General features: G+C 41.2%; 1 protein-coding gene across 3 annotated transcripts; it reads left to right on the top strand.

The window, feature by feature from the left end:
- The first annotated feature begins 17517 nt into the window (after positions 1 to 17517).
- On the top strand, positions 17518 to 22624 carry ABRACL (ABRA C-terminal like). 3 transcript variants are annotated; one of them, XM_041469916.1, is made up of 4 exons: positions 18260 to 18317; positions 20757 to 20823; positions 22041 to 22184; positions 22503 to 22624. In XM_041469916.1, the coding sequence occupies exons 2-4, from the start codon at positions 20763 to 20765 to the stop codon at positions 22541 to 22543; spliced, it is 246 nt and encodes an 81-aa protein (XP_041325850.1). In that variant the 5' UTR covers positions 18260 to 18317; positions 20757 to 20762; the 3' UTR covers positions 22544 to 22624. The 3 variants fall into 3 exon arrangements, with proteins under 3 accessions (XP_041325849.1, XP_041325850.1, XP_041325848.1); XM_041469915.1 differs by lacking the exons at positions 18260 to 18317; positions 22503 to 22624 and adding an exon at positions 17518 to 17541 and having other exon boundaries at positions 22041 to 22494; XM_041469914.1 differs by lacking the exon at positions 22503 to 22624 and having other exon boundaries at positions 22041 to 22494.
- Positions 22625 to 24942: the final 2318 nt, after the last annotated feature.

Here is a 24942-nt window from a genome sequence, read left to right as displayed (position 1 = left end):
GGGGGGGCGACAGGGGTCCCAGCCCGCGGGCCCCAGCCCCGCTCCGCGGCCCGGCCGTGCGGCGCAGCGCCCCCTGTGGGAGTGGCGGCGCGGGGCAGGCCCCCGGTGCGGGGGCGTGTCCCTCTCCGGCTCGGCCGGGACTGCCCTGGCCCCCCGGGAAGCTGCCCAGTAAATCTGGGGATGCTCAGCTGCTCGGCCGTCCCGGCTTACTGAGTCGTGTGAGAGGCTGAGGCAGTTCCGAGCGGCTTCCCGAGCCTGCCTTCACAGAATCACAGAAACAATTAGCTTGGAAAAAAAGACTCGAAATCATCGAGTGCAACCTATGACTGAACACCACCCTGTCAACTAGACCATGGCACTCAGTGTCACGTCCAGGCTTTCCTTACATACCTCCATGTCCTTTCCTTACATACCACCACCTCCACAAGCAGCCCATTCCAATGTCTTGTTACCCCTTCTGTAAAGAAATTCCTCCACCTGTCGCTGGTACAGCTTGAAACAATGTCCTCTTGTCCTATCGCTGGTTGCCTGGGAGAAGAGACGACCCACAGCTGCCTACACCTTTCTTTCAGGGAGTTGAAGAGAGTGATAAGGTCTCCCCTGAGCCTTCTCCAGGCTAAATACCCCCAGCTCCCTCAGCTGTTCCTCGTGCCCATCTGTGGACTTGCTCCAGCGCCTCAATGTCTGTCCTGAATTGAAGGAGCCAGAACTTGGACACAGGACTCGAAGTATAGCATCACCAGTGCTGAGTACAGGAGAATAATCACTTCTGTGGGGCCTGGGGCACTGGCATCATCCCCAGTGCCGGTTCTGCTGCTAACTGGTGAAGGGCAGCCTATTATGCCATATAGGCCCAGTTATAAGTGCTTGCCCTCCTCTGTATGCTTCCTCTTTCCACCATCACTACATTATTCCTCAACTCCACATAGCACACAATAAGTGGCCTGGATAATAGCTCCATACATCAGCCTTGCAAGGAAGAATAAGCAAGAGCTCACCTATCTCCGCATCAAGAGATAGGTGTGCTCCGTGTGTCTCTCTTGGATGTGTTTTCCAAGCTTCTGTGTATTTCCTTGGGTAGAATTGATTTGGGTTGGAAGGAACATAAAAGATCACGTAGTTCTACCCTTCCTGCTATGAACAGAGACATTTTCCACTAAACCAGGTTGCTCAAAGCCCCATCCAACCTGGCCGTGACCATTTCCATGGATGGGACATCTGCAGCGTTTCTGGGCGATTTTTTCCAGTGCCTCACCACCCCTGCAGTAAAGAATTTCTTCCTTACATCTTGTCTAAACCTACTCTCTGTCAGCTTGAAGCCATTCCCCCTGTTCCTGTCACTGTATGCCCTTGTAAATAGTCACTCTCCATCTTTCTCATAGGCTCCCGTCAGATACTGGAAGGATGAAATTAGGTCCTCCTGGTAGATCTATGCTTTTTCTGCAGTGCACTCACAAAATTGCCTCCAAGCTACTTCAGCTTCTGGAGGGCATGTAACAAATGCCGTGGTCTCCTGCCTGACCTTTTGACTACCTGGTCTGATTTAAATCCTGCTGAGTTGGCAATTCACTACTTCATATATTTCTGTCATTCTTAATTAATGTTTCTTTTCTTTTTCCACTTCACCTTCCTTCACAACTCTTCCCATATTTCTCTTTCTAGATGGCTGTTGCTGACTGCTCTATTTTTCTTAAGCACCTCATCCTTTCTGCCTCTTAAGATAGTTACATTTTGAACTTAAAGTAGACATTCATTTTTCTTGCTATTTGAAATACACAGATAACTAAAGTTTTCTGCTAACTAAAGTTCCTGTAAATCACGGATATGTTAGCTTATAGTTACAAAAGGTTCTCCCCAGAAATGTACCATTATCAAACTTTTGGATTTTGTCAACTCCAATGACATTAATGATGAAACCAAACAGATCGATCATGGTCTCAGTTAAAATTCCTCAAAATAGCCTATATTAAAGAAACATTTTTTTTAAAATATCATATCTAATTATTATCATTTTATAGACTTAAGGCAAATTTAGCATGATTGGTCACTTACTTGGAGCTATTGTTCCATCAGTATCTCTGCAAGTAAAATGATTGTGACCACCTTCCACAGTTAAATTGCATATTGTGATTCTATTAGCTACACAGAGGCATGTGTAGAAGAGGTTTTTAAATCACTTATCAGTAAGTGGGTTCCAAGTGCCTTTGCTTCTTACAGTGATTGTGTGCTAGTTCAGGCATTGGAGTTTGAAACACTAATACATGCATATATCTTTACCTAAAGTTAGTGTAAGGACCCCAAAATACTTTTATTGTCAAAATAACTTTGAGGTTTATTTGTAACAGTAATCTGGACATCTTATTATTTTGAGTGAGTAATCTGGACATTTTATTGTTTTAATTGAGTTGCTATTTTATTATTTGCATCTTCGCAGCAAGAACTCTCTTTATACATTAATGGGGATCACTTGGCTGCAGCAGTTTGTACAAGACACAAAGACTAATACAAGGAGGAAGTTCCCCAGCATGGACTAATCCCACATATCCAAGTGTCAAACAGTTCTGAAGTGTGTTCAATAACTGTACATTTCACTAAATGCATTACATGTCATGTGAAAATGTCATGTCATTGCTTACTGGAGAGATTAATGCTTTTCCCTGTGGTACAGCATCTCTCTGAAGGTAGTTTGGGAATCAGGTTGTTGGGTCTCATTTCCAACTCCTGTACCATAAACCTACCTACTTGCTTTGTTTCAATTCAAAGACTGAGCAGAAATAATAAAAATTACATGATGTGTAGCAAATTAATTTCTACTTCCAAAGATCTACATGTGGACAAAGTATTTTTGCCTCAGAGAGTCCCACTACAAGTTTTCTGTGTTTGACTGTGGGATCATCCTTCCCTCTCCTGATCAGCCCCTGAAAATCTCCAGCCCAAGGAGGGATTTTCTGTTCAGAAAATTTACTGATGCCCTTCGTGCCAGACTTAGCATCTATTGAGATAAATAAGTAAATCTTTTCAGTGCCTTCTCAATGGCAATTCATTTTGTTTGTCTGGAGAATATGCTGTTTGCTACAGGATGGACTGAGGAAAATAGTATTCATGCATATTAGTAAGAAGTGAGTAACTTCTCTGTACTGCCACTTGCCAGTGCAACTGACCCAAACAATTTAGACTTTTAGGTCTTTTGGTTTGGAAAGTTTTGTATCACAGCATTCCCCAGAGCTCGTATTAGATACACAAAGGTTTATGGTGAAGTACCCACCAAAATGTATCATTAGTGATACACTTTTGATACAGTAGATTCAGCCTTCAGTACATGAAACACTTGATTCAAGTATCTTGACTTATGTTTTAAACAGAACAAGAAAAGGACTTTTTTTTTGTCCTGGATTTTTAGGTATTGTACCTATTCTTCTCTTTCTAATGTATCTTCTTAGAATTCAGAGTTCTGACTAGCAAAGAGTTAAACTATTCTCCCTATGGTGCCTAATTTTACTGTATTTTATTGTCTGTGAAGAAACTGTTAGATTACATATATTGATATCAAAGGATTCATCCTTTAAGAGATCAGAATTAGAGAAAATCATCATTGTCACAGGAAGGCCAAGTCCAGTGACCCAAAGGGATTGAAGTGCAAGGTTGTTTTGCTGCCCATAACTCTTAGAATCAGACCTAAATTATACATCAATAATACATTATTCTTAGAAAAGACATACTTTTAAAATTTGGTAGGTGACCAGAAGTATGTATGTTCATTAGTACTAAAAACTAAAAGGAAATTTATTTGTTTAAGGGCAGTACCACTTAAAACTGGTTTCAGTGTCTTTTATCAGCTGTGAACTTACTATTGGTTTCTGAAAACTAGCTGTTATACATGTTGAGACTAATTTCTAAAAATAAATGCAACTCATAAACAGATGCAGGGCCTGGCACTCATCAGGTGATAGGGGTGTGCCATGTCTACAGTCTGCCTGCTTTTGATGTTCTTATTACAGTTAGTGGGTCTCACGTAACACCAGATTTGCACTGAAGTAAGATACATGCTCCGATTATTTTTTTTATTAAAATGCCTTCAAATAACTTTCAGCCTTATAAAGTATGTATTCAGGTCCAGTTTCCATTTTGTATCTGGTTCTCCAAGTTTAGAAAAATTGCCCTGAGGTTATTTGTCATTGCCTTTCTAAATTCTTCCGCATACATAATGCTGTGGAGCAGGTTTTACAATCTCTGTCAATATAGTCCCTTTACTTGCAGCTCATCAGGAGTTCTGGGAACTTGTTCTATCCTGATTCTTTAGTGTAAAGACAAGTAGATTAGGTCTAGAAATGAATGGGAGATGTTTCAAAATATTTGCTGTTTCAGACTTTAGAACTGGTTTGTTGTTACTGCCTGACTTTTTTCAAGGAAAGAAGATACCTTTGGACATAAGGTACTTTATTCCAGACAGAAGAAGACTTTGAGAACAGTGTTAACAATTACAAATGAAAGAAGTTCCTTTTCTGCTTTTCTAAAACCATATGTATTTCCTTTTTATAGAAGCAACATTTTAGTAGGAATATAGCCATTTTACAGACATTGTACCCATACTTTAGTAAATTTCTGCACGTATGTTGTGTTACACTTTCCAACTGTACATTTTTGCAATTTTGAAAAATATCCGTTTTGTCGTGTGCTGTTTTTACCTTCTATGAAATGGCATCCATATTTGAAATAACCTACCAGTTCTAGCAGTCCTGTTGGGATTGTTTCTCCATCAAAAGGGCAACCTATATTTAAGGCTATGAGAATTTCCACAGTGAATGTAAAAATCCTTTCCACACAGAGCCAGGTAGCGGACAGTAACAACAATGGGGGTTTTGTTCTTTTCCTTCTATACAAGGAGAGCACCTTTGCAAGGAGCATTCATCATGTGAACACTGGATCTAAAGCAATGTGGTTACTCACCAAAGTGAGTGTGCAGGCACATCCTAGAAGGGAAAATAACTTCTTTCTCAGCAGCCTCCCTAGAGTGTTGTGTCAGCACTGAAATATGCATGGGATCCTGGCTGAAGACATCTACTGTCTCTAAACCTCCTCAGTGCAGAATGAATAGTGTCCTTTCCATATCATTCACTATTGCACCAGTTTTCCCCAGTCTCTCCCTTAGACATTTAATTTGTATGTGTCTATCAGGGTCCTTGTAAAAGTTGCCTATGTTTACAAAATGGAATTCTTTTCTCTTTCACCCAAATACTTCATGTGATTGAAAAGAGAAAACAGTCAAAAGAAAGCCTTTAAAGGAAAGCGTTGCAGTTACAGCAGTCAAATGAAAGATACTGGAAAAGAGCAACTTTTACTCCTTACGATTTTGGCAGATTTCTTCATGAGATTTCCCCTCTACATGTCAAAAGGTGGTGAGCCCCCTACCCTTACCCTGCCAGACCTACATGTGTTTGGTAGTTTTCAGAGAGGCATTCCTTTACAGAATATACTGAAAGCAGTGATTTTTTTTTTTAATATATTTACCTGCCTGAGCAGCTGATTGAATACCACCTCTCTTTAGATTTTAAAAGTATTGTTTCTTCCAAAAGAAAAGAATGTCTCTTGCTTGCATGATACAATGAAATAAGTCTCTTACTGAAATTAAAACTCCTTGTAGATTCTTACAGTGTTTAACTGTAAATTCATCTGGTCTTGCTGCCATATTTATTTACAGTTTATTAATAAAAATGTCTACATCCTTTTTTATAAATATATTCTCTATAGTTTTCTGGAGTCAAGAGGGATGAGATTAAATTTTCTTTGGACTTTTTGACACATACATATTTATTAATAGAATTATTTATAAACTGATAGCTAGCAACTGCCTTGAGATATTATAAGGCTATATTCAAATTACTCTTTAATATTATAAATAAAATAAATTATAAATATTATTTGGAATGCCTTTGTAATCCCTCAATTTCTTTTTTTCTTTTGAAGCTCTAGAATTTTCATTACTGAAGTCCCAGCTAGTCTGAAAACAGTCTTAACCTCCATTACCTTTATTTACTCAGCTTCCATCACCCTGGATTCTTGAGCCATTCTCATTGTTCTCCTACCTTTCACTCTTTCCTCTTGCTCCCTCAATGTGGAAGTGCAGTGTAACTTGATGATGAAACAGGATGTTATCCCTTCCTGATGGGATTATTCCTTGTTATTCCTTCCTGATTATTCCTCATTATTCCACTGAATAATGATCTCCATCTGGGAGGGTTGTTAACAGCTACTTCAGGAAACTTCTGGCACATTACTGAATTTGTCAGAAATTGGTTACAAGGTGGGAAGAAGTGCTGAAAGCAAAATTTCACATCTCTCCCATATTGTACACATGCTCAACCCTCCCTTCTTTTTATATTCCCTGCTTTTAGCTGTATATATAAATGCATCTATGCTTTCCTTACATCACTTGCATTTTCATTTCCATCTTACTATTTTTTACCTAAAGAATTTTCAGTTATAATCAATTATGCAAGACTTTTAATTTCCCCCTTTAACCTTTCTTTCTGCATACTTTTTTCCTCGCAGACAGCAATAGAATCCTGCACAATATTGATAGTAATGGGGTTTGTATTCCATCTTGCCTGTTCCTTGTGCTCCCTGCACCTTCTCTATTCTGGATTCATGGGTTTGCTATTTCACAGAGTGATTCTCCCTCAGAATTTGACACAGACTGTTCTTTTAGCTATATTCCATTAATATCAGTTTCACAAGGATTTTAATTAATTCCTTTTTTTCGTCCACAGTGATGTTCTTTGTATGTTAAGATAAATAAAATATATAACCCCCTCTGTGTCTTTTTTTAAAGATAGCTATAATCTAGTTTATTTCTTAAATTCCTCTAGAGCAAAAATACCCCCATGTGCTTTCAAATATGCGTCATTTGTTAAAAAAAACACTGTTGTGACATTTCTCTGACGTTTCAGTCAGGTATAGGAGGGATATTAAGATGCTGTGTGCTCCATCTGTGGTGGCTCTAGGAAGGAGTCTGATAATTAAAGGTCTTCCTCTCTATATATAGCTTTGCTTTAATATGCTTTACAGACTCTCATATCTTCACACTTTCTAGTTTTTATGCTATTTTTTTCTGTCCCCTGTCTTATGTTTTTCTCTTTTTTCCCTTCTCAACATCTTGACTTATTTAGAAGATCTATTTCCAACTGCATCTCTTTATCCACATTTATTGTGAGGGATTAGCAAGGGAAGCTGGGATCCGTGCATGATCACAAGACAGGCAGTGGCCACCTTGGCTGGCAAAAGCCCCACACTGCCGCTCCGGCCTGGGCAGTGGGCAGGACTGTGCGGTCTGCAGCCCACAGGCAGGGACACGCAGGGCAGCAATGCAGAGGGACTGCAGCTCTGGCCAGGCCCTGCAGCAGAGCCTGGGATGAAGGCAGCTCCCTTGGGACAAGGCTGGCCCTGCCTGTGGCTGCCTTCCAGCAGCTGACCCAGACCCCCACAGCCAAATCCCCACCCCTTTGATCATTGACCTCACCTACACATCCCGAGCTCATGTGTGTTCTTGTAAAATCGAGGATAATTCCATCACAATGAGGAGCATAACTTTGCACTTACCTCGCTATACTTGACAGCAGAACTTGATTTCAAAATACACTAGCATTTTCATTGTACTACCATTATAATTTACAGAAACCATTCACAGACCCCATTTTTTGAATTTGACAGTAAGATACATAAAATATACAAAGAACTGAAACAACTTCTGTTTGCATTGAGACTCTCAAGATGTCAGAGAAGGATGTAGTTTTCCTGTCAGTGTATAAATAATTCCTGAAGAAAAGCTATTACCATCGAAACTTGACTCAGTTAGCAAATGCTAATGACAGTCCTGTAATGTAAAATCAATGAAAGTTATTTGAACTAAACCCATGATTTGAGCAGAGTGGAAATACACTTAATTAACACGCATTCCAGCGTTCTAAATAAATGCAATCTCTTTATTTTTGAAACATCATGTTCTGTTCCAGTCATTTTAGCAGGGCTATATTTGGTACAATTTGGCCTAAGCCTACATAGTGCTACAACTTTCTAAGCAGAACCATTGCCAAGCACTTTATTTCTCCCTGTTCCTTTAGGAAAAAAAAAAAAAAAAGTTCAGACCTTACAGTTCTTTAAATTAATCATAAAATGAGTGTGTTATAGACTAGCAGGATGGAATGGATATATGTGCATAAATTCAGAGAGATTATTGCATCTTTTGCTATCCACGCATTTTTTCATTGAACTGTCAACTTGTGTGTGCTTTCCAGCAAAGTAATTTTCCAGAATTTGTGTCTTTGACAGAGGAGAGATAATACTCTTGAGTGCATGAAGCACATATCTCTCTTATACTGGAATATGAAATAAAAGGTGAAGAAAATCAGCACTTTGCATCATTACTCTTCCCATGTGCCTTTTCTTTTAAGCTAAGAGCAGTTTTGACTCTCTTATAGAAAATTATTTAATAAGGAAGCTATTAGAATGTACAGTCACCTCTCTGACTGAAGGGCTGTGTCCTGAATTCTTATCTCTTCTGTACTCCCCAGCAGATCAAAAACCAGTTGTGATAAAAGGCGATGCTGATTCTTTGGAAGAACATAAGCACTGTTGCTACCTGGCTAAGGTAGCAGTCTAGATCTCTTGGCCTGAACAGGAACCAAAAGGTTGCAGACTATCTCAGCCTCCTTGTCCTCTCCTGATCCATGGACTGAGGTACTAGGAGGTTTCTTCATGGGAAATGTCTGTGTAGTGCTTCTTTTTATAGGTGTCTTCCAAATGGCTGAGAGACAGTGAGGGCAAGCCTCAGGCACGATCCCTGCAATTCATTTGTAGAGGATGTCATAGAGATAAGAGGAATAACACTGGAGAGCAAAGCAGGGCTTGCCAGGGGCACACAGTGGGCTCATCCTTGCTTCCCCACATCTCCATCTACAACTCATCTACAGAGTGAGAACAGAAACTTCTTGTTCCACTCCCCAGTCCATTTCAATAAGAGTTGTTGCAGCCCTGGTAAAAAGCCTGGGACCAGGGTGGCCAAGAGTGCACCAAATGTGTTTTGTAATAATGGAGTTGATGAACTTAGAGGTCTTTTCCAACCTAAATGCTTCTATGATTCTATATTCTATATTCAAATGCTTCTATATTCAAAACCTTTCTCTAGTTTAAATTTGATCATAATACTCTTGCCCCTCAATTGACTGAAGACTTAGGAAAAACAGCTGAGAAAAGGAAACCCAAAAATAGTTTACTGAGATTTTTGGTCACATTATTTATTTGTGTAGTTTGGTCTTATTAACTTGAAAGAAAGAGAACACTTTTAATGCGGAGCTACAATACTTTACATGGAACCACCTCCCACAAACTCAGAAGCCACCTTTCACATACAACCTTTTTATCAATAAAGGCTTTTCTCATATTGTCAATGTACTGGAAAAGCCATATATATATATATATATATATATATATAAAATTAGATATCCAAATACACTAAATCGAGATGATGCACTTAAAGTGGCAAACCATTGCTTTTTTTGAATGAGGCATAGTGGAAAAGGATGCAGGAAACTGTAAGAACAATAGGTCTGGTCCCCTTTTCCTCTTCTCTTTATATAGAGATTATGAAGGAAGTGAAATAGTTCTGTTTCCTCACATCTGACCTGTGAGAAAAATAGCCTGTGCAGTCAGTTTTAACTTGGGAACACATACAAGCTCTACTTCCCAGTAATGAAATAAAGGATATATATTCCTCAGAAAGGGAGTAAACAAAACAACGCCTTCATTTCTCCTGGTGTGAGATAATAGTCTCAAGCCTTCTGCTTGCGTCTGTGATGGAAACAGTTTGATCTGTAGTAACCAGTTCACCAACATAACAAGTTTTTATTGATGACTATTTGCTAAATGCGAAGCGGTTAATACTGAGCCTTTTTATTTGTTAACACTGCTAACTAATTATTAGTTAACACTGACTTACTTTGCTTGCTCTGTGATATAACTGATTGTTTGAAGGGAAAAAAAAAAACCTACCCCTCCAATTTCTGTTTCCTGTTAGCACTGTAATTACAGTTATTTCTGGATTTTAGAGCAGCAATAGATACACAAATTCTGGAATCATCAGCCCCCTCCTCACCCTCATCATTTCTGCCAAATTTGCAGATCAACAGAAGCCTACCTCCATGTCATCTAATATTGTTTTAGAAGATTCCATTAAAATTGAAATGGAGATTAACTGTTTACAATGCAGTAATATGCTGGTTCCCAATACACTACACAGCGATGATGCACTCAAAGTGGCAAACCCTTGCTTTTTTGAATAACGCATGGTGAAAAACTGAGGCAGGAAACCATAAGAACAAGTTGGTGTAAACCTACTTAAGGAAGGCTTGGACTCAGAGGAAGTGCATTGAGAAGTTTCTGTAGCTGTTCACAGAGAAACATTTGCCTGTGTGCAAGACAGTTTTTGTGCTTCCTTCAGTAAACATAAAGGAAGTGGAATCCATCTGTGTTATTTGTGTGACAGAGAACAAATAATATTAGCTTCAAAATATGACATCACAATACATTCAGAGGCAAATATTATTCATGTATGTGTAACACAATCACATAGGATAACTATATACCAAACAAAAGAATAGTCATACACTTTCCTTAACTGTATTTTTAAATCTAAGCTTCTGCTATGTGTCAGAGATCCTTGGACATAATTTCCTCAAGGAAAATAAGAAAGGGTAAGACTTATCCCAGAATCTTGGGATATACAATTGCAATTCACTTTGCAGATGAAAAATTCATAAAATTAGGTGTTAGATGCAGGAGAAAATCCTCCCATTTGTAATCAAACCATGTGGCATAGATAAAAGCACAAATTAATTTGATATTCTCATAGTACTTCCCTGGTAGATATTTATCTCCTCTCTGAGATCAACACACAGTTTAACCTTCTTCACCATCAAAGAAATCCTCCTAGGATATTAGGTCAATATGCAAGACCACTGCCAGTGCTCCATGGGAAGCTCTGCTGGGAGTCTGATTGTTGTTCCCTCTCACAGTTTCACACAGCAGGAAATCAAATCATTTAAGATCAAATGACTTGTGGCTGCAGTGCCAGTGAAATTAATAATATTTGATGACACTTGAATTTGAACCTCATTTGGATTTCAGTGCTGGCATTGTATCTTGAAGCCAGAAAAGAATTCCTAAAAGTCAGTTTGTATACAGATCTTATCCAAAAAAATACACTTCCCCATATGCAGGAAACAATAAAGTGTTTCTGTATGTGACTTAAAAATAGAATATAAATTCAGTGCAATTCCAAACATTATCAGATTCAAATGGTGTGATTTGCATCAAAAGCACTATTCTTCAGCTAAGAACCTGGAATGCAGATAAGCAAAATTACAGACAAAATTGATCCTTAAAAATGCTTATGAACAGGAATCTTGAATTAAGTGATCATTACCTGTAATGAATCCAGCGATGAAAGTTTTCTTCCCTGTTTTTAGCCAACTGTAAACTTCTGTGAACCATGACTGCATGGTCAGCAGGTCTTGACATTTCACCAATTAAAAAAACCTACTGTGATGACTTTTGCCATGACACAATTTCACATGCTAAGTAAATGCATTCTGACAAATGCAAATCCACACTTCCATTTCAATAAGATTTCCTTCAGGAAAAGATTTTATATACTTCTGTCATGACTCATGGTAAATGCCTGAGCTTTAGGAAGGAAATTTATATGAAACCAATAAATAAAGATATTACATCTACAACTGTATTTGATATGAGTATGAATAGTAATTCCATATTAATGTAACTGTCATCTCTGCTGCCATTATGTGACATACTTTACGGAAAGCCTGTATTTTTGGTTTTCTGAAAAACTCCCCAAAATATCAGTATGCACATGTATATATGTAGAGGGAAAGGAGAAAGGGAGGTGATTTTTTTTCATGATGCACACCAAACAAGAGGACAGAGGGCCTGAATGATTCAGCTGTTCCCATGCTGTCTGGAGATCAGGAGATGTGCTGCTGTTTCCTTGCCACACAAGGTTTTTTGACACCAGGAATATGAGAAAATATTTAGTCATCATGTGGCTCTCTCTCAAATATTCAGCTCTTATAACAAAGAACAATCTAAAACACATCATATAAAATCAGCTATTTATAAAATTTTTCTCTTTGTAAATTTTGACTTTGTGCCTGTTGGGAAAGGCTTTGGGTTCAACCTCACAGTTTTCAAATAACTGGTCTCAGACACGTGGTTTGTTGTATAACTAATGTTATGGGCCCTGTCTTTTAGCTTATATTGATACAGCATCGTTCTGTCATTTCATGCAGAGGTTTACTCTTGGCTTAGGGATGGAGCAAGTAATTTCAGTGATTTACTTCAAGATTTTAAATACTCCTCTTTTCTATTCCACTGTAGTAAAGGCTTACATGCTAAATTTAGGAAGCAGAAGCATTATATTGTTCGAAGCACCTAGTGAATAATAAGAAGGCTGTGATGCACTGAGGCCATTCCTGAAATAACTCCTCTCTCCTGGACAGACTTCAGTGACCTTAAGTGAATCATTCCATCTGCCTCAACTGAAGTGCTCATTCAAGAACCAACACTGTCAGCAGCCACTGTGTTTGTATTTGTAGTCTCTCTTGTTCTGAGGCTGGTCTGGCTTATTTGCTTTTACACTAAAAGAAGTATTTATGTTTTTGCTAAGTTACTTTTTTAACTCACAGAGAGTAAAAAAGAGAAAGTGTTGGGTTTTTCTCTATTGTTCTCTTTTGGTTTGGTCTTTTTCGGTCATTATAGGAAAAGTAAAGCTAAGAGCCTGTACAATTAAAAATTTTAAATACGGCTCTACATGCAAATTCATGGAAAGTTTTCCAGAATATCCCTATGCTTTTCATTTTGGTTAAATTATTTTCTCCCTTGAAACAACTGCTGACTTAAGACAGAGAGAGTGGTCAAGGAAGACAATGATTGGATCAAAAACTATGGAGATGCTTTGGATATGGAGTGCTGTTTTCCTCATTGATTGGCTTGTCTCAAAAAATACAGCCATTCTTCTGACTGCCCCTAATATCCATATTACTTATTTCCCTCAGTTTTCTATAACAGCATTGACTTGAATTTTAATTTCTCATTGTACCAAAAGACCCTGTTATGTTCTAGAAACAGATATCTTACATTTTCTGTGGAGTTACAAAGTCCACAGGAAGAAGGAACGTAGTAGATCCTCAACCACTTGAAATCTTTAAATCATATGAAGACTTTTAAGACCTGTTTTAGCCTGGGCTGATGTGGCTTTTGAGTCAAAACCTTACAGCACACCCGTGCAATGGGTGCAATACACCATGGTGAGAAGAGACTCAGGGCAGGTTGATGGCACAGATACCTGATGGAGCTGGGCTAAGACAAGACACATCCACACACTCCCGTTTGAATCACAGCACCACAGTTCCATCCACCTTTGGAGACAGTAAGGAGAATCTGGCACTTTGAACAGCTACAAGTTACTGGTGTTAAAGCAAGGGGATGGGACACAGGCACTTGCAGCAGGAATTGATGTTTCTACTAAATCAACATGTCAAACAAAAATGTGTTGTAAGACGACAGTAAGACCTGGATTATGTAAGAAGGCTGTTAAGATGATCTCATCTAACAGTGAAATCTGCAATCATGGTGTCAGTTCTAATGGTTTTTAGCTGGGGAGAATCTCAACAGAAAATACCATGTGTGCACATGTGATGGATATGCCTGCCTACGCATAAGCACATATAGTGCAACAAAAATTAAAAAGAACATTATTATACAAAACCAGAAAAGCATGGGTTATGAACATATACTAGTAAAGTGAGACTGTCTAGTTAATATATGCTGGAAAACAATATAAATGGCCATTACCTAGCAAATGCCATTGTAACTTCCCCCTAAATTTTTCAGGCTTGGCCCCAGTGGTGTTACACACCTGTCTCTGGAGAAACCTGTAACAACAAATACGTTTACCACATGTTTACTGTAGACATTAAGTACTTTCATAAAGCTAATTTCTCATGGGGTGAGAAGCTATTCAGATTCCATTCAGAATCAATGAACAGCTGAAAGGTAGGAGACAAAGAGGTAAAGCTGGTAGTCAACCAATAGTCGTGACTGAGAGAGGTTACTAATTATTAGTGTGCTCTTAGTACCATTTATGTTTGGACCTTCTGTGCTGTTCAAAGCTGTCATTGAAGACACAGGGAAAGAGGTGATGAAGTTTGTGTGATCCTATTTTAAATAACATAGTAAAATACCTGATGGTACTGAAAAATGCAAAGTAGTGTACTGGGGGGAGAGTAATCCTAATTATCTGTAACAGAACAATTAATTACTACCACTTTGGAAATAGCTTTTGAAACCATTGTGCATAGTGCTTAGGACTTTTCAATAAGTCAAGAAAAATGTTGGGAATTTTTATTGTTGGGAGTGAGAACAAACAGAAAACATCCTTATGTCTTTTGTATATACTATACCCACAAGCTGAGTAACACTGACAATTCTGCTTCTTCAGTCCCAGAAACTAACACAGAATTATTTGAAAAATTATAAAGGGAAACAAGAAGGATCAGCAACATGGAGACACATTCATCTTATATGAGATTAAATTAGGGAGTGTGATGGAGAAAGGAGAAGATAGAATAATTACTTGCTCCAGTAACTGCCAGGAGCCAGGAGAAAAACCGATAGTTTTCATTGATTGCACTGTTTTCCAAATGCCTTCTCTTGGTCCCTGCTGGAGGCAAATGTCCAGTTAAATTGACGGGTTGATCATATGCAGTATGTCTACTGTGTTGTTCTCAAGCGGTGTTTTTTACATCATGCATAATTCCTCCGTTTGTCTGCCTTCATGGGCATCTGGGGGGACAGCAACAACAAAGTGAGATGCCCAGGAAGGTCAAATCAGAATAGTCTGTTTTAAGGCAGAACCTCTTGAGTTTTAGGGAGCAGTCTTACACAGCTAAAATGCATAATGAATTATGAGTCTGATGATGACCTTCACCAGTTATATGAAATATGTATGAGCAATATTTCCATGTCCGTCCTGTGAGCTTGTAAAGGACGATTTTGTACTTCTTTCATTTTTAAAACAGCATCAATTTGTGGAAACGGAATGATGGGAAATCACCATCTCCATAATTATCACGTTTCCTGCTCACTGCTGCTGCCCCTATAATGACATAATCAGTCATTCATTTCTGATGCTGCCCAGCTAATTTTTGTACTTTGGCAGTATCTGTTACCTTAATTGTCATGGTAACAGACGGTTTTGATTTCTTATTAACCTATTTTAATATTACATGACTAGGAAGGGTCATGAAAGAAATAGTAACAAAAGTGTTTCAATAATCTCCTGATGCCTGGAGACAAATACTTGGGTATAACACTTCCTTTTCAAAAGGCAGAATAAAAAAAAAAAATTTGAGTAAGCCTAAACATGTGTCAAAAGAAAATAAGATGAGGAATTACAGTTTTGTTCATCTTTCTCAGATATACAGTTGATGCTTCTTATAAATTAGGGTCTATGAATCAAAACTGAAAAGGATTTTTAATGTAGATTTCATCATCAGTATAATAATATTACCTTTAGCCTGAAAAGTCACAAACTATTACTTGATCAAACAAATTATCCATAATAACAATCACATTATGCAAAGGCCTACATTATTTGTGCAAAAGTAATGAGGTTTTTAGATGATTAAGAAATCTAGATTATGTGCAACTGAAAGCATGTTGTTAACAATAAAACCAGAAGATAAGCACTTTTATTCTATACTGCTAAATAACTGGAATCTTCAATGTATTTGGTAACATACTAATCAGATTCACTTTTAAAAGCTTAATCTCAGATCTACCTTAAAAGACTACCTTTTTTTACTGTAGCATTTAGCATTTTGTCAGCCAATATAACAAAGACCTTACAAAAGCAGTATGCACATATGGCATCATATGCACAGAGCATCAGTGGTCTTCAGATACTACATTCTCCTGGGAATTTTCAATGTCTTTTGATCCAATTCAGATAGATTTAAATTTCATTTATTTCCTTAGCAACTTAGGAATGTATTCCTTTTAATGTTGTTTTCCTAACCATCAAGGTTTGTTTTTCGCAAAGAGCACCCCTTACTGATGTAAAATTATCATAATATCTAATCTGTTCCAGAAAATATTTTGGTAGCATATCAAAACCAGAAAGCAGTATGGTTTTGGGTTTGTTTTTTTTTTTTTTTAACTACCAAAGATTCTGTAACTGATCAATAGTGATTATTCAATGGAAAAGTTAATCTTTTCATGAAAATACCATCCAAAAAATCCCTTGGAAAAGCAATGGGCTTGGACTACAATCCCAGGAGTGATAAAAATGTGATCTTCTTGGCATCATTTCCACTGTGCAAATCAATTTATCTAGCTGCAGGTTTGAGCCCTAGCAGAGCTTGCTGCAGTGGTTTGAGGTGCCATCAATAATAATAAATATTCCTCCTCACACCTGGGATGGGAGAATGTAATAAGGGACCAACCCCACATGGCACAGCTCACAGTCTGAGAAGGAATCTGAGCCTCACCTTCAAAAACTAGCGTGTGAAAACTGTGAATTGCAAGGGCTGGAAATAGTTTCTTTTATCGAGTCTGCTTTAGGGCAGTCATGAGGAGGTGGGAGAGACAGCCAGCAATGGCAATGCCTTCAGCTGTGGCAGTGAGAATTTTTGGGAGAGCCTTGGTACGAGCCTTGGCGGCAGCTTCATTGCTTTGTAGGAGTTGATGCAGCTCTCAGCTTAATGCCTGAATCCTTGAGAGAGGACGTAAACGCTGTGAGGTGAAGAGGAAGAAAGACAAGAGTAGTAGTGAACGCCATGGTACAAGACAGAAAAAATTAAGTTGCATTCTTTCTGCGGCGTAGGGTGCGAGGATATGGGTGCTGAAGGGAAACACAGATACGCTGCAACACAACTTTATCGACGGTAAATGGTGTTAACTTAGCCCGTTCACTTTCTTGGAAGGAGAACTGGTTTTCTAGGAGAAAATAAATGTGGGGGGCCTAAGGAATGTGGCATGATGTCAACCCGGGGAAGCCAGCGGAGATGGGGCATAGAGCGCATGGGACGGTGACGGAGAGTGACTGAAGCAACACGGTAAGTTACAGAAAGCTGACCCACAGGAAGAGGGGGACCTGCTGAAGGGCTGGCCTTGGAAGGCGTTTTACCTAGCAAACTCACCAACGCCCGTGCCGCGGGAAGAACTTAACCCCGGCACGGGGAGACGGGTCCCGGCAGGGCAGGGCAGCAGCACACCGCTCCCACAGCACCCGGCCCGGGCAGAGCCAAGATGGCCGGGAGCGCCGCCCCGGGGCGGCGAGAGCGCAGCGCGGGAGGCGGCGCGGCCCTGGCGGGGGCAGAGCCACCTCCGCCCGCCCCTCGCCGGCCCCGGCCCCGCCCGGCGCTGCCCCGCGGCTCCGCCGGCTCCGAGCGGCCCCAGCAGCGGCAGCGGGTGAGTGCCTGCGGGCGGCAGCGGGTCGGGGACAGATAGCCAGCCGTCCGTCCCTCCGTCCGTCCGTCCGTCCGTCCGTCCGTCCCTCCCTCCAAACGCTGTGAGGTGAAGAGGAAGAAAGACAAGAGTAGTAGTGAACGCCATGGTACAAGACAGAAAAAATTAAGTTGCATTCTTTCTGCGGCGTAGGGTGCGAGGATATGGGTGCTGAAGGGAAACACAGATACACTGCAACACAACTTTATCGACGGTAAATGGTGTTAACTTAGCCCGTTCACTTTCTTGGAAGGAGAACTGGTTTTCTAGGAGAAAATAAATGTGGGGGGCCTAAGGAATGCGGCATGATGTCAACCCGGGGAAGCCAGCGGAGATGGGGCATAGAGCGCATGGGACGGTGACGGAGAGTGACTGAAGCAACACGGTAAGTTACAGAAAGCTGACCCACAGGAAGAGGGGGACCTGCTGAAGGGCTGGCCTTGGAAGGCGTTTTACCTAGCAAACTCACCAACGCCCGTGCCGCGGGAAGAACTTAACCCCGGCACGGGGAGACGGGTCCCGGCAGGGCAGGGCAGCAGCACACCGCTCCCACAGCACCCGGCCCGGGCAGAGCCAAGATGGCCGGGAGCGCCGCCCCGGGGCGGCGAGAGCGCAGCGCGGGAGGCGGCGCGGCCCTGGCGGGGGCAGAGCCACCTCCGCCCGCCCCTCGCCGGCCCCGGCCCCGCCCGGCGCTGCCCCGCGGCTCCGCCGGCTCCGAGCGGCCCCAGCAGCGGCAGCGGGTGAGTGCCTGCGGGCGGCAGCGGGTCGGGGACAGATAGCCAGCCGTCCGTCCCTCCGTCCGTCCGTCCGTCCGTCCGTCCGTCCCTCCCTCCCTCCCTCCCTCCCTCCGACCAGGGAGCCGCCTTCCCTCCCTCCGCGCCGGGGGCAGAGGCGCTGCCCGGGCAGCGGGTGCGGCTGCCGCTCGCCCGGGCGGGGCCCGCTTCCCGGTGCTCCCTGCGCCGGCGGCGGCGGGAGCCGGATCCCGGCGGGCTGTGGCAAGCGAGCCGCGCTCTGCTTCCCAGCGCGGGCCGGCCCAGAGGCCATCGGTGCCTGCCAGGGGACGGGCGGCGCGGGGGGTGACAGATGCTCGTGTGTCTGTGTCTGTGGGTGGGTGTCCGTGTCCTCGCAGCGGTTCGGCGCGCTTCTGCCAAATAAGGAGAAGTGTTTAATTTCCACACCAGCAATATACTGCCTTGCAGCAGCGTATTGGCGTCAGGAGTATGAGAGTCTAATAGCTGGCGTGCACTTTTGATAGTTGCTGTGTTGAGCATCTGCAGTATAAAGTGTTTTAAGTTTTGAAATACCGAGCATCCCCACTCCTTGCTCAGCCACGCTTCTCTGATCTCAAAAGTCTTGCCTAATAACGTAGAATTTAACTTTTAAAATTCTAAATAATGCTGTTTATCTTGATGATGTACATGTGTGAAAATAATTAGAAATCAACGTGAATTTAAAGAGCTGAAAGTAAAAAAGAGCCTTTAAAGTGAGAAGAACATCTTTAAAGAGAAGATAATTATGCCATTGTGGTGACCAATATCACAACTGGCAGTCTAACAAATAATGGGAATGTAAGCTCCCTAAGAGATGGGTCATATTTTCCTTGCTGACTTCATCTGTTTAGTGCGGAGTCCAACAGCATCCGGAAGTTTTGGGAGTTCCCCTTAGGCATTTGCAGCTGTGCAGCCTTGCTGCCCTGCCCTTTGCAGCGGTGGTCCCACGGCGGCACGTCCAGTTTCAATGTCACCTGTCGGTCGGCTGATACCTGCTGCAGTGCTGCTGGTGCCGTGCACTAAGGATGAACCTGTGGTTCGCTTGGGGCTTTGCCCGAAACCCATGCTAATAATTAATCTTGCTCAGTTTTGCATGTTAAAAAGAAGCATTTTTTGGCATGTGAATTTTGGATGTAAAAATCAGACTCTGCTGCAAACGTTTTTTTGCCTCTTGGGTAAATCGTAAGGGATCAGGAAGTGGAACGATGTCACTCTTGCCTATTTTAACTCAATAAAAAAAGTAAGGAGGGGAAGCTTTTCTCTTAGGAAGAGTTTGTGATGCATTCAGATGTCTATTTTTAAACTCCACTTTCATACCAGCGCAGAAATCCTGGTTTCTTGAACAACAGAGTGGGTCTCTGTGCTCACTGAGCCCTTTTTAGCTAGTGCTCAGCTCCAGAAGCTCTCAGCGGCTTTTGTTCCAGCTGCATTGTTGGCACCCGTGGAAGCTGCATTTGATGCTTTGCTTTGTCTGTGATGCCCAGTTTCTCATGCTTACCTCAATGCCAGTTTTTGCTTAAGGAGTTCAACATCTAAAGCTTTCATTGTGTTGGTGCTGCTTTGCGCAGGATAGGCCATAAAACACCATTCAGGCGTCTGCAGTTGTTAACCTCGGGCGCTTTGCAGCGGTGGTGTTGTGTGTGGCTGTAGTGCTGCCATATGCTGTGCCACGTATGGCTGAACTGTTGCAAGGCTCTGGTACACATTGGTGCAGATTGCTGCGTTTCACGGCAGTGAGGTGCCCCGGATAGGTTCGGCAGCTTAGTAGATTCTCAGGATAATTTTGAATGGCAAAAATGTTGACTGCCTTAGGTCGCTTGCATAGTTTGGATCAGTTCTGCTTTCATAGCAGGTATGCAGGAGCTGCTGTCCTTTCAGGCACCATGTGTGTCTGTAACCAGCAATACGTGTCTGCAGTATCTTCCCAGCATATGTAGAAAGCTGTGGTGTGGTTTAAGAAACCAAATCTACCACATATCCCAGAGAGAAATTTAAAGGCAGATGTTCCATTTTGATTGAAGCCATTGATGGAAAGTTGCAAAGCCCCTGAAGATGTGATGTTAGTGAGTTGCTCTGATTCTGTGGCAGCTTAAGCTCATTCCTTAAAACAAATGACCCTCCTCTTCTCTGACCTTTCCACATCTGTCATTTTTTGAGATTGGCTCCTTATATTTGTGTATAGAATGTAACAAGATTGTAACTTCTTTTCTCTTCCCTTCAAATGCAGAGGTGCAGAGGCTCTTTATCTGTTCAAGACTAAAATCCTAGATTATCCTGTAGTCATGCATCTCCAGGCTACTGGGATTTATGAGGTGTTCTGACATGCCTAAAAAACTGAGAACATGCCAGAAAGGTGCAAAGGATTTACAAGATTCCTAATAACTTTGTAAAATTTTTTTTTCCTTTTAGACCACAATGAATGTGGAACATGAAATTAGCCTCTTAGTTGAGGAGATTCGACGGCTGGGAACCAAAAGTAAGTACTGTAGTATCTCTGTATGGATGTGATCACATTACAGATGTGTGTGTGTACATACATGTCACCATGCATGCATGTCATACACTTGTAGTCATGTTACATCAAACTAAGAACTTGGCAAATTCAAATAAGCAAGTAACCTGAAAACCTGCATATGCACTTCATGTTGGACTGTATGGTACTGCCTGTGTTCCGTCCTTTAAAATAGTTCTGTTATCAAGTTAAACATTTAAACCTCTGCAGCAGAAAGGATGTAGGCCTGAAATCCTGCTCCCTGAATCCTCAATCAGCTGCAGGATTCGCCTTTTCTTTAGGCTTTCAATACTTGCTACAGTCACCACAGAAGAAAGTTGCACCTTCTCCTTCCAACTCCTTTCTTGGTAACTTCTTCAGAATTCATGCATTTCCATTCTGTTCATGATCTTATTATTTGGAAGAGATTGGTCTGTATGCCTAAAACTAATCCAGGAGTTTTATGTGTAGTTCCAAACTTCCTTAAATTTGCTTAGAAGGTACCATTTTCTCTTAAGATTGTTTTTCATTGCTGAAACTCCTATTTCTTTACAAATATTTATGCAGTTCGTGGATATGCTACCTGTTCCTATATGTCAGTTCTGGTGCCATTTGTTCAGTTCCACTTGTTTTTCAAAGCCTAAATGCTTATGTACATCTTGCATTTTGTATGCCTGCATTTGCTTTTTAGGGATAACATTAACAAATATTTTTTAATTTTTGCTTTGTGTGAAAATTCACATTGCAGCCTTTTCAATGTGACCCTCAAAGATTAATGAATGAAAAAAATGTGAAAAAAATATTTTAATGTATGATTTTGATTTAGGTTGGAGGAGCAGGGTGTTGGACTTGATCCTTATGGGTCTCCCTCAATTTGAGATATTCTAGGATTTTAGTTATTTAAAACTAATTTCCTCCAAACACTGTGAAGAGGTTCAATAGCCTGTGCTTGTCATAGGTTTCAGAAAGTCATCAATAAAAGTAAACAGAGCAGATATATGGTCCTTGATACAAGTCTCTGAAAGGAAAGGCAAAGTTAGATTAGGCAGGAGTTCTGCCTAGTGTTTATCATCAGCATTCAGAATATGATCCCAAATAAACTGGGAAACACAGTGGGGTTTGCTCTCAATGTTCTCTGTGTCACCTTATCTTCCCAGTAATCTCCTAACTTGAAGGAAATCTATATTATGTCTTTTATTTAGATGCTGACGGACAAGTGAGCGTGAAATTTGGCGTGCTGTTTGCTGATGAGAAGTGTGCCAACCTCTTTGAAGCCCTGGTGGGAACGCTTAAGGCGGCAAAGCGGCGCAAGATCGTCACTTACCAAGGAGAGCTGCTTTTACAAGGTGTTCATGACAACGTGGATATCATGCTGCTGCAGGACTGATGCAGTGCTTCAGCTATGTGTTAATGGAATTGCTTGAAACAGGTTGATCAATCAAACAATTGTTTGATTTGCCACATGCTCTTAATAAGGCTGATCATTCCAAGGCATTTTGATGTATTTTCTATATCTTTATAGTCAAAAGAAAACTGTCCTATTTTGGAAAACTTTCCCTTTTGTAAGTCTTCCTAAAATGGTACTGTATGTGAGTAATGTTAAAGATGCCAAACCTTTTTCTCTCTTCTCTCTCTTTTTTTTTTTTTTTTTTTTTTAATCTCAGGTAATTCTCTCAAATGTCTGGTGGTTATTTTCAACATATGAAGAAGAGGACTGGTAATTCAATGTTTACAAATGAAAATGTGCCATGAAAGTATAAAATAAAAGCACATACTTAAATTTATGTTATTCTTACTGCTTTAGTTTCTCTTTTTATTTGCAATCTGAAATGAAAGCAAACTGAATTCCTGCAAGGGGCATATTTAGGTAACTGTTCAGAAAGCACGACAATGAGATAGAAATAATTTTGCAGTGTGATTCAGTAGAAGAATGACTGCCCTTAGGATTGGCCAGATTGTGCACAAAAAGCCGTGAATGTTAAATGTACCTCATTCATCTGTGGCAGGGTCATATGCTTTTGTTTTCTTGTCCTCTAGACTTGTGAAGGAAGTGGGTGAGGAGCTCCCTGAATGCTTTCATGCGGTGTTAACCGGAAGTTAGTACAGCAGCTTCAGGCTGTGATTCTTTTCCTCATAGCAGTCCTACTTTCTCTAAATCTCTCCAGGCAAAAGATGGCAGGGGAGGGGAAGAAAAAAGCCCTTTTGATTGTTTTCTAGCTTACTGCCAATTTTTTTTATCAGGTAGAAGTGTACCCTCCAGTAGGGAGAAAGAGTTGATGCATGAAGAAAGCAGCTGTGGGTAAGCAAACTGCTTACTGCTCTGTGATTACCCTCCACAGCTGCAGCTCTTAAAGTTGCAGGATAGGTGAATTTCCCTTAGCAGCCTTTTACAAGTGCAAAAAGTTTGAAAAGTGTCTCCTCATTTACAGATCCAGCAAATGCTTGCATTGTTATGGAATCTCTACAAAGCTGTGTAGTTCCAGCTGCTACCCCTTTTGTCTTGTTTTGCTCTGCTTTTTGCAACAGGAAAACAACTTGGATCCTGTGTGCAAACAGATCTGGGCTGCCTCTGCTTGTGCTGGCCCCAGAATCTGGAGAGCAGGGAAGTGATACACAAAGAAACTTGAGCTGTCTGGGTCCAAGCCAGCTGGAGTGGAGGAGCAGAGCAGGAGCTCAGCACAGCTTACTGGCTCCAGGGCTCTGCCGCTCTGGTGCTGCTCTTCTGCTTCCAGGCCTGAGCTGGCAAGTGCCTGCACCCCTGTGCTCTGCAGGTAGAAAGAAGGGGGACAGAGACCCATACCTTCTGCCAGAGGGGTGAGACTAGACAGCTGTGAGTTGCCAGATAACTACAGCAGTTTTTTCTTCTGCTTCTATTTTGCTGCAAGAGTCTGGATTGTCCGGATTCACAGAATAGCCTGAGTATGCTGGCAGATACCAAGTGCTTTGTGATTATCTGAGATGCCAGTTTTGGTACAGGGAGTACCAACCTATCCCAGCCAGGAAGTAGCTCTCTGTGCAAGCTCATGACAGCTCTTTAAGCACTGTAGGGCTCAGCCTTGAAAATCTAGTAAAAACCAAACCAGCGAACGTAAGGCTCAGTGCTGAGTTGGAGCCTAGACAGGGCTATGAAGAGACCTTCATGTCTCTCTTACTTTAGGTTTATCGTAGCAATACTAATAAAAATGCTCAGGGCTTCTGGGAACACCATGTAGAAAGAGACAGAGAAACTTGGAATTAAAATAAATCTGTAACAATCAGAGGAGAATGTGGCTTGTGTACTGCCTGGGGCAATTGAGTTTCATTTTCTCTCTGATTCTGAGAGCAGGAGAGGAACAACAGGAACAAGGATGTATGTCTAAGAATTTGCCTCCAGTGCAAAGTTTAATCCAGTATTTACTGGCCTCAAAATTGTGTAGGGTTTTCACTTCAGGTTATATACAAGCACTGTTGACTTTCTAATTTATTTTTTTCCCCAGAGAAAATCAAATACTAACATTTCTTCCCATGCATGGGACAACACATCTATTAAGGAAATAATTTCCACAGCAAATGGCCTGGACATGAGACGTAGTTCCTGGAGCATTTGATGCAATAATAGAAAGCTGGGGGGAGGAATTACCTATTTCTATAAGCAGTAGTACAATCAGCACTCCTCTGTGATGGGTTTGTGATCGTGCCAGCTATGGCTGTGAAGGAAGTTTGCAGGGCAGCCACGAGCACCAGTCATTCCAAAACAGAAAGTACTTCTGATGGTGGGGAAGTAGAAAGAATCAGAGATTTCTGACAGCAGCATAGGAGCTAATATATATCAGTAGCTGTCACCTGCCTGCGATGATGCTGGGAAATCAGTGGAAGCGTAGCTTGGCTAATTCAGTCTCCATAAGATCTCAGAGCATGGTGGAAACTTGAAGAGAGGTTGGATGAGCTCCAGGCAAAGCTGATACAATTTAAGATGTCACTTGTGCATGTCTTCAGCTGGGATTGTTAGAGTAGATGATGGAGTGGAGTGTGTGCACTCACACTCACTCATCTCAGCTGTTTCTGTACAAAATCCAGTGACTGGAGATAAATGTGCTTTTCCAAAGGAGTTTTAACTAAGCTGTG

This window comes from Pyrgilauda ruficollis, unplaced genomic scaffold (genome assembly GCF_017590135.1).
Source record: "Pyrgilauda ruficollis isolate IOZ18807 unplaced genomic scaffold, ASM1759013v1 scaffold24, whole genome shotgun sequence".
NCBI classification, from domain to species: Eukaryota; Metazoa; Chordata; class Aves; order Passeriformes; family Passeridae; genus Pyrgilauda; species Pyrgilauda ruficollis.
The sequence above is the reverse complement of the archived record's forward strand: the minus strand, read 5'-3'. Positions and strand labels throughout refer to the sequence as shown.